Source organism: Meleagris gallopavo, chromosome 1, assembly GCF_000146605.3.
Source record: "Meleagris gallopavo isolate NT-WF06-2002-E0010 breed Aviagen turkey brand Nicholas breeding stock chromosome 1, Turkey_5.1, whole genome shotgun sequence".
Taxonomy (NCBI): domain Eukaryota; kingdom Metazoa; phylum Chordata; class Aves; order Galliformes; family Phasianidae; genus Meleagris; species Meleagris gallopavo.
The window spans coordinates 29,272,932-29,283,348 of NC_015011.2; the positions used below are offsets into that span (position 1 = coordinate 29,272,932).

Consider the following 10,417-nt stretch of genomic DNA (forward strand, 5'->3'; position numbering starts at 1 on the left):
CGCCCCCATGGCTGGCCGCGCCCCCCGGGCCCTGGCGCCGTCCTCTGCGCTCTGTCCATCATTCGGGCCCGGCCCTGACCTCCTCCCCCCGGCTCCGTCCCCATCCGTTGTGAGCCGCCCCAGGCGCTGACCTTCTCCCCGTTCCCCAGGGTCAGTCCCTGTAGCCCAGCTGGGCCCTGTCCCTGCCCCCTGGGTCCCATCCTTCTGTTGAGGTCAGGCCTTGCCCGATTCCCGTCTTCCCAGTGTCCGGGCCAGGTCTTGTCCCCATCCCCCGCCTCCACGTGTTGGTCCTCATGTCCGTGCTCTACCTCCATTTCTTTCCATTTCCGTTACTTTGGGGTTCTGTCCCCAGTCCCTTATCCACGACCTTGTTCCCATATCCCGGAGGCGGTCCCTGTAGCCCAAACAGACCCTGTCCCCATCGCCTGGGCTCCATCCTTCTGTCAGGACTGGCCTTGTCCCGGACCCCATTACCTTGGGATCCTTTCCTGCATCTTGTTCCCATCTCCTCTGTCACGTCCCCCTCTCCTGGGCTTCGTTCCCTGTCTCCTACCAGGCTCGTGGTTGTGCCCGCTCCACGCTGTCCCCTGGGTTCCTTCCTGTGTCCAGTTGTGCCTCCTGTCCACATCCGCTGGCCTCCATCTTTCTTTTTGGGCCAGGCCTTGATCCCATCCCTGTCCTCCTGGAGAGTCTTTCCTTGAGTTCTGTCACCAGCCCCATTACTTTGGGGCCCTCCCCTGGGTTCTTTCCCCCACCCCATGGACCTCTGTCTCTTGGGGTCACTCCCCATCTCCTGGGTCTTGTGCTCATCTTCCTGTGTCCTTCCCTGCATCTTGTCCCATCTGCTGGGTGCTGTCCTTCTCTCAGGACCAGTCCTTGTCTGCATCCCCATTACCCTGGGGTTCTCTCCTGGGTCGTGTCCCTGGGGTCAGCCCTCGTCTCATGTATGTGCGTGTCCCCATCACACCCTGTGTCCCCGCAGGGCAGCAGCTATGGTGGGTGCTCAGCAGCTGGAGCTGGCTGCGGGCCGAGCAGCGCCAAGTACCGGGGAACACCCTTACGAGTGCTTGGAGTGTGGCAAAGCCTTCAGATGGTCCTCACGCCTCGTCCACCACCAGCGCACCCACACGGGTGAACGGCCCTACAAGTGCTCTGAGTGCCCCAAAGCCTTCAAGGGCTCCTCGGCGCTGCTCTACCACCAGCGCAGCCACACGGGCGAGCGGCCCTACAAATGCTCCGAGTGTCCCAAAGCCTTCAAACGCTCGTCGCTGCTGCAGATCCACCAGAGCGTGCACACAGGGCTGCGCGCCTTCAAGTGCGCGCTGTGTGGGCTGGCCTTCAAGTGGTCCTCGCACTACCAGTACCACCTGCGGCAGCATACGGGTGAGCGGCCCTACAAGTGCACCTCCTGCCCCAAAGCCTTCAAGAACTCCTCCAGCCTCCGCCGCCACCGCCACATCCACACAGGCGAGCGGCCCTACGTCTGCTCCGCCTGCGGCAAGGCCTTCACCCAATCCACCAACCTCCGCCAACACCAGCGCACCCACACAGGAGAGCGGCCCTACGCCTGTTCCCATTGCTCCAAGACCTTCACTCATTCTTCCAACCTCCTCCTCCATCAGCGAACCCACTCCAGCACCCGGTCCCACAAGTGCCCGACTTGCCCCAAAGCCTTTGTCTCAGATGCCTGCTTGCAGAAGCATCTGCAGAGCCATGCCGCATCCCCGTTGTTGCCATCCCCGCTGTCCCCGTCCCAGCTGTCCCCACCACCACTGCTCCTGGAGGCGGTGGAGATGCTGTGGAAGTGCGCTGAGTGCCACCTGGCTTTCCCCAGCCAGGAGCAGCTGCTGAGCCACCAACGCAGCCACGCACAGCCAGCAACACCAGGGGACGTCACCGCAACGGCCACCCATCGCTGCCCCACCTGTGGCAAGACCTTCAAGAACAGCTCAGGGTTGGCGCGGCACAGGCACAGCCACGGTGCTGAACGGCCCTACAAGTGCTCGCAGTGCCACAGGAGCTTCGGGCAGCTGGCTGGGCTGCTGGGCCACCAGCGGGGTCACTCGGCGGAAACACCGCATCCTCCTCCGGCGACCCCAACCCCGACCTCGGTACCGTCGGAGCGTCCCTACCAGTGCACCGAGTGTGGCAAAGCCTTCAAGGGCTCGTCGGGGTTGCGTTACCACATGCGGGACCACACGGGCGAACGGCCCTACAAGTGCTCCGAGTGCCCCAAGGCCTTCAAGCGCTCCTCACTGCTCGCCATCCACCAGCGGGTGCACACGGGGCTGCGTGCCTTCAAGTGCGCCGAGTGCGGCCTCACCTTCAAGTGGTCCTCGCACTACCAGTACCACCTGCGGCTGCACACTGGCGAGCGGCCCTACGCCTGTCCCGACTGCCCCAAGGCCTTCAAGAACACCTCCTGCCTCCGCCGCCACCGGCAGCTGCACACAGGCGAGCGGCCTCACGCCTGCCCCATCTGTGGCAAGGCCTTCACCCAGACCTCCAACCTCCGCCAACACCAGCGCACCCACACGGGCGAGCGGCCCTATGCCTGTTCCCACTGCGGCAAAACCTTCACCCATTCCTCCAACCTCCAGCTCCACCAACGCACCCACTCCAGCGCCCGGCCCCACCAGTGTCCCCTCTGCCCCAAAGCCTTTGTCATGGCCTCCTACCTCCAGCGGCACCTCCGCACCCACGCAGCTGGCCCCAAAGGGTCCCCTCGCCCTGTCCCGACACCGCAGCGCGACGGCCCCGTCCTGCAGGCTGCCCTCAGCCTGGAGGTGACGGCTCCTGATGCCCACACCTTCCTGCTGCTGCAGACGCCGCAGGGCCTCCAGCTCATCCCCAGCCCTCCACCGGCCCCACAGAAGCTCATCCTGCTCCCCACAGCTTCCCAGCCTGCTCCCAAACACCAAGGGGAGTCCCCGACCCCCGGGCAGAGCCTTCTGCTTGTGCCCAGCGCGGGGACCACGCTGCCCACGTTGCGGCTACAGGCAGTCACGGCTGTCCCACAGGGGACGGGGACCGGTATCCTCGTTCTGCAGGGCCTCCCCGAGCAACCCCTGCACCCAGCAGGCATCCCGCAGGGACAGGCAGCGGTGGAGGGGGCGGCTGTCAGGCTGCAGGCCAATGAGGTGACAAATGTCCAGTTGCAGGCGCTGCCACAACCCACAGATGTCACCAGCGTTCCGCTCCAAGCTACTGATGTGACGAATGTCCAGCTGCAAGCCCTGCCACAACCCACAGATGTCACCAACATTCAGCTCCAAGCCACTGAGGTGACAAATGTCCAGCTGCAAGCCCTGCCACAACCCACGGATGTCACCAACATCCAGATGCAAGCTACTGAGGTAGCAGATGTCCAGATGCAAGCTCTTCCACAGCCCTCAGATGTCACCAACATTGAGCTGCAGGCTGCTGAGGTGACAAATGTCCATCTCCAAGCTCTGTCACAACCCTCTGAGGTCACCAACATCCAGCTGCAAGCTGGTGAGGTGACCAATGTCCAGCTCCAAGCCTTGCCGCATCCCTTGGAGGTCACAAACATCCAGCTGCAAGCCCTGCCACAGTCCACAGATGTCACCAATGTTGAGCTGGAAGCCACTGAAGTGACAAACGTTCAGCTGCAAACCTTGCCACAATCGTCAGAAGTGACCAACATCCAGCTCCAGGCCACTGAGGTGCCCAACGTGCAGCTCCAGACCACAGAGGTGACCAGTGTTCAGCTGCAGGCCACTGAGGTGCCCAACATCCAGCTCCAAAACACGGACGTAACAAATGTCCGTCTTGAGACCACGGACGTACCCGATGTCCATCTTGAAACCATGGAGGTGCCCAGTGTCCATCTTGAGACCACGGAGGTGCCCAGCGTCCATCTCCAAGCCACTGAGATGGCCAACATTCAGCTCCAAGCCACTGAGATGGCCAGTGTTCATCTCCCAGCCAACGATGTGGCCAACACTCATCTCCAAGGCACAGAGGTGACCAATCTCCATGTTGAGTCCACCGAAGTGCCCAACATCAATCTCCAAGCCACAGAGGTGGCCAATGTCCAGCTCCAAGCCACAGAGGTGGCCAACGTCCATCTGGAGACGTCAGAAGTGCCCAGCATCCACCTCCAAGCTACTGATATGGCCAGCGTCCATCTCGAAGCCACCGAGGTGCCCAGTGTCCACCTTGAGACCATGGAGGTACCTGACGTTCATCTTGAGACTGTGGAGGTGCCCGATGTCCATCTCCAGACCACTGAGGTGACCAGTGTCCAGCTCCAAGCTGTGGAGGTGCCCAACATCCATCTCCAGACCACCGAGGTGCCCAACATCCAGCTCCAGACACTGGAGGTGCCCCCAGTCCACTTACAGCCCCCATCGGGAGCCCAACCAGCCCCTCTATCCTCCGGGGTGTCGCTTCCAGCGGGCCCAGAGGTGCTGCTGGTGCAGGGAGGCCCAGAACCGGCCATAGGGCTGGGTGTGCTGCAGACATCTGAAGGGCTTCGCAGTGTCCTGGTGCTGCGGGGCTCCAGTGACCAGTCTCCAGTGCCCACCCCGGCACCCCCAAAAGTCCTGGTCCTACGTGGGGAGCCTCGGCAGGGGGGAGTTAGTGAGGGTCCTGCTGTGGTGCAGCTGCTCCCTGGCTCCCCGACCCCCCACCTGCCAGTTGTGCAGGGGGTGCAGGTGCTGCCAGGGGCGCAGCTTGTGCATACCTTCTGAGGGGGAACATAGACCCCACAGCCATGCCACCGGCTCCCATGGACGCCCTATGGCCCCCACAGTGACCACATGGCCTCTACGGCAACACAGTGGCTGCCCCAGGGCCATCCAGAGGCCTCCATGTGGCCCCCCACAGCTGCTACAACCACTATAGCTACCCCATGCTCTCCTCTAAGGATCCTATGAACACCTTAGGGCCATTGCAGCCACCCCACAACATCCCATGGTCCCCTGCCGGCCACCTTGTAGCCACTGCAGCCATCTCATAGCATTTCCTGTCCATCCCATGGCTGCCTCTTAGCCATCTTATGGCCACTGCAGCCATCCCACAATGACCATCTGTTGGATGCTGTAGGATCGCTATAGACATCCCACAGCACCTGCTGGCCACCTTATGGCCACCACAGCCACTCTACAGGACTCCAGAGCCAACTGTTGGCCACCACAAACATCCCACAGCACCACATGACCATCTCATGGCCACCACAGACACCCCATAGCTGCCTTATGACCACCTTACTGGACTCCATAGCCACCTCCTGGACATTTTATGGCCACCACCGCTACCCTAAACCCCCCAGAGACCATCTCTTGTCTGTCTCATGGCCACCACACCCATCCCATAGCTACCTTATGGCTACCACAGCACCCCATGGCCACCCAGTGGCTGTCACACCAATCTTGTAGCACCTCATGGCCACGCTGTATCCACCTCTTGGCCACCACACCCACCCCATAACCACCTTATGGCCACCACAGCACCCTACAGGACTCCACTGCCACTTATAGGCCACCCCTTAGTCGCTTCATGGCCACAACAGCGTAGGGGCGAACAGCACTGCGGGCCGGTGAGCAATGGGGTGCGGGAGCCGGGGGGGGCGGAACAGATGTAGCACGGTTTCCGCCCGGGCCGGATTAATAAACGGGGCGTCCCGGCGCGCACTTCCTCCTTCCGGCGCGGGTGGAATGGGCGAACCCCATTGGCCGCCGCGGGGGCGGGGTCTCGACAGAGGCGGAAGCAGCGGGAGGCGCTTGCGCAGTAGGTGATGGGCGGGTTGGGAGGGGAGAGGGGGTGGGCCGGAGCGTGGCTGCTCATCGGGAGGGGGGAACGGAGCGTCTGGTGTCGGCGGTACAACCCCGCTGGGTCCAGTATGCCCCCAGTACAGCCCAGTGCGGCCCAGTACGGTACGTGTGACCCTCAGCATGTTCCCAGTGTTACCGCTGTACCCCAGTGTAGCCCCTGCACAGCCCAGTCTGACCCCGCTGTCCCTCAGAATGCCCCCACTAAACACCAGTATAGCCGCCGGTGCCCCCAGTGTGCCCCCGTGTCTTCCAATATACCCGCAGCATGCCCCCAGTATGGCCCTTGGGCCCCCTCCGGTATGTTCCCAGTAAAAATCAATATAATCCCAGCATGCCCCGGAATGCCCACAGTATACCTCATGTCCCCCAGTATGGCCCAGTGTCCCCGTGTATTTCCCCAATATGGTACCAGCATACACCAGTATGGCCTCTGTATATCCCATTATAGTCCCAGAATGCCCCCAGTCTGATCCCATTATTGCCTCCAGTGTCCCCCAGTATGACCCCCAGTATACCCCAGTAGGTCCTCAGAGTCCCCTAGTATGGTCCCTGAATACCCCAGTGTTGTCCCAGCATATCCCCACTGTCCCCTGGAATGCCCCCAGTCTGATCTCACTGTCCCCCCCAAAATGCTTCCAGCTTCCCCCATTATGGCCCCCAGTATACCTCAGTGTCCCCTAAAATGCTCCCCGCGTCTCCCAGTATGCTCCAACTGTCCCCAATACATCTCCCAGTGCCCCCCAGTATGCTCCCAGTGCTCCCCTTTCCCCCCAGCACACAGTGGCTGCCGTGTGTGTGCGTGTGCCTGCAGACTTGCAATGTCTCCCGTGCACGTGTGCAGCCGCTCACACGCGGCCCCGACCCCACGGCCACGTGCAGCCCCGTCCCTCCCCCACCCCCCGCCAGTGCCACGCGGGTGCGTGGGCGCCTGCACGTGTTAACCCAACCCCCCCCAGCATTAACCCTCATCCTCCGAGGACTCCCCTCGGGGCCTTGGTTAATGGGGCAGCGCCCAAGAGACCCCATAGCAGGACCCCACATGCAGACCAGATGTCCCACCGCAGGGTTATCCCGTGCCCCCTACCTCCAGCCCCCTCCATCCTAGCCAAGGGGGGGAGCGAGCGGCTGCACTGAGTCATCCCTGGCCTCGCCGCCTCCATCCGGGCCTCCTCCATCCTGCACCAGCACACGCAATGGCCCCGACCCTGCTGCTGCTGGGTGAGCACCCGGCGCTGCACTGCACGCGCTGCATGGCACTGCACGGCACTGCATGGAGATGGCATGGCTATGGCGTGGGTATATCCTGCATACGGTGTGGGAACTGCAAGGGGAGCGGAGTGCTGTGCTGTGCACTGCACGGGCACTGCGTGGGCATTGCTCTCACATGCACTGCACGGGCACTGCGTAGGCACTGTGCTGGGCACTGCATGGGCACTGCATGAGAATTGCTCTCAGCAATGCATTTGGCACCTCGTGGGCACTCTGTGGACCCCACATGGGCACTGTGCCGGACAGCGTTCGAGCACCGCATGGGCACTGCACTGCAGGGGTGCTGCAGTGTGCATTTCATGGGCACTGCGTTTGACACGGCGTGGGTACTGCACGGGCACTGCATTGGACACTGTATGGGCATTTCCATCAGCTCTGCGTGGGTGCTTCTCTGAGCGCCGCACTGAGCTTCGCATGATTACTGCAGTTGGCACAGCAGAGGTGTGCACTGGGCAGAGCAGGGGCACTGCTTTGAGCACTACATGGGCACTGCTCTCTATGTCTTGTGGGCACTGCACCACTGCATGGGGCCGCCCTCTACGGCAGACACCACATGGACACTGCAGGCAAGCTGGACTCTGCACTGGACACTGCACAGGCACTGCATGGGGACTGAGCATGGAGTGGGCATTGTAAGAGACTGGGCACTGCAAAGGGGAGGGCACTGCCCCGGGCAATGCAGTGAGGCTGTGCGCTGCAGGATTACTGCGAGGACACTGCACACAGCAGGGGAAACTGCACTGTGTTGGGCATTGCAGGGGTGCTGCAAAGATTCTGGGCGCATCAGGGGTCTGGGCTCTGCATGAAGCACCGCATGGGGCACCGGGCACTGCATGGGGTACTGTGGTAGTGCTGCAGTGGGCACTGCAAGCTGTGCTGGGTGCTAGACTCTGGGCTGTGGGTACTGGGAAGGCTGTGGGTGCACGGGGCAGGGCACTGGGTGTTCTGTGGTGGGAAGGGAACCGAACACTGGGAAGGGAAATGGACACTGGGCGTGGGGCACTGCTTATGGGGCAGATAGCAGTGGTCTGTGATTGCTGAACACTGGACGGGTATTGGGCATTAAGCACTGGTCATGAGGAACTGAGAACGGGACTGGGAATGGGGCGCTGATAAATGCTTATTAGGAACTGGTCAAGGGTCACTGGGCAGTGGGAATGGGATAATGGGACACTGGGAATGGCACTGAGAATGGAATTCATCATGGGGCATTGGGAATGGCACTGGGATTGGGACAGTGGGTATGGCAGTGGGAATGAAGCAATGGGAATGATGCTGGGATTGGGACACTGGGTATGGCAGTGGGAATGAAGCAATGGGAATGATGCTGGGATTGGGACACTGGGAAGGGAACTGGTTATGGGGCAGTGGGTATGGGACATTGGTCATGGAGCACAGGTCGTGAAGCACTGGGAATGGATCTGGTCTTGGGGAACTGGGAATGGCACTGAGATCAGGACACTGGGAATGGCACTGGGAATTGGTCATGGGACAGTGGTTGTGGAGCACTGGGAATGGAACTGATTATGGGGCACTGGGGATGGGACAGTGGGAATGGAACTGGTTATGAGGCACTGGGAATGGCAGTGGGGATGGACAGTGGGAATGGAACTGGTTATGAGGCACTGGGAATGGCAGTGGGGATGGGACAGTGGGAATGGAACTGGTTATGGGGCACTGGGAATGGCAGTGGGGATGGGACAGTGGGAATGGAACTGGTTATGGGGCACTGGGAATGGCACTGGGATGACGGTGGTCATGGGTCACTGGAATGGGGCACTGGTTGCTGGTTGCTGGGCTCTGGGTGCTGGGTGCTGCACCCTGGGTAGGACCCCTGGTTCCAAGCCCCTTGTGGCCCCATGGCCCCATCCTGGGGGTCTTGGAGGGGCTTGGCCAGGTGAAGCCTCCCCTCAGTTCCTCTCTCGTCTCCAGTGGGGCTGCTGGCCTTCCCTGGCACAGGTACTGGCACAGGGCTGGGTTGAGGGTCCCTGCCCCACGGCATCCCTGTCACTGCCACTGCATCCCAGTGGGCTCTAGTAGGTCCCACTAGGTCCCAGTAGGGCCTGGTGTATGCACATGAGCCCAGTGTATCCCAAAGTACACAACAGTCCCAGCTACTGAAGATCCCAGTAAATCCCAGTAGATCCCAGGAATTTCCAATAGATCCCAGTAGATCCCAGTGGGTCTCAGAATGTCCCAGTGTACTCAGTGGTCCAAGTAGGTCCCAACAAGTCCCAGTGAGTTCCAGTGGTTCTCAATGGGTTTCAGAAAATCCCAGTGGGTCCCAGCAAGTCCCACCAGGTTCCAGTAGGTCCGAATGGGTCCCAGAGCACATAGTGGCCCCAGTGACTCCCAGTGGCTCCCAGTGGTTCCCTGTGGGTCCCGCTAAATCTTGGTGGGTCCCAGAGCATGGGAGGGTACCAGCCATTTTCAATGGGTCCCAGGTCCCAGCAGGTCCCAATGGGTCCCAGAGCATGGAAAGATCCCAGCAGTTCCCAGTAGGTCCCTGTGGGTTCCAGCACATCCCAGTAGGTCTCAGGCAGTCTCCGCAGATCACAGAGTTCCTATAGGTCCCAGCTGATCTTAACAGATCTCAGAGTATGCAGGGGTCCCAGGAATTCCCAGAGGGTCCCATCAGTTCCCAGCACATCCCAGTTGATCCCAGAGCACGCAGTGGTCCCAGCAGATCCCAGTGGGTCCCAGCAGGTCCCAGGGTCCCAGAGCATGCAGGGTTGCCAGTAGGACCCAACAGTTCCTAGTAGGTCCCAGCTGGTCAGCTTAACAGATCCCAGAGCACGTGGGGATCCCAGAAATTCCCAGTGGGTCCCAACAGTTCCCAGTGGGTTCCAGTAGGTCCCAGAGCACGTGGGGGTCCCAGAAATTCCCAGTGGGTCCCAACAGTTCCCAGTGGGTTCCAGTAGGTCCCAGAGCACGTGGGGATCCCAGAAATTCCCAGTGGGTCCCAACGGTTCCCAGTGGGTTCCAGTAGGTCCCAGAGCACGTGGGGGTCCCAGAAATTCCCAGAGGGTCCCAACGGTTCCCAGTGGGTTCCAGTAGGTCCCAGAGCACGTGGGGTCCCAGAAATTCCCAGAGGGTCCCAACGGTTCCCAGTGGGAACTCAGAGGGAACCCCAGAGCAGGGGTCCCTGTGGGTTTCAGCACATCCCACTCAGTCCCATCAGATTCCCAGCGGGTCCCAGCAAGTCCCAGAGCACACGGTGGGTGGCGGGGGGTCCTGGTGGTGCTGGTGGCCCCATACCCAATGGCATTCCTCAGTCTCATTCCCGCTGCGCCTGGCTGGGGGCCCCGGGCGCTGTGCGGGGCGCGTGGAGCTGCTGCACGCCGGGTGCT

The 10,417-nt window shown here is 61.4% G+C and overlaps 1 protein-coding gene across 1 annotated transcript; it reads left to right on the forward strand.

Moving 5' to 3' along the window:
• Nucleotides 1-6: 6 nt before the first annotated feature.
• On the forward strand, nucleotides 7-5,668 carry LOC109365936 (zinc finger protein 628-like). Its single transcript, XM_019612723.2, is given in 2 exon segments — nucleotides 7-4,694; nucleotides 4,696-5,668. Coding segments are annotated over 2 exon segments (4,110 nt in total). The 5' UTR covers nucleotides 7-758; the 3' UTR covers nucleotides 4,870-5,668.
• Nucleotides 5,669-10,417: the final 4,749 nt, after the last annotated feature.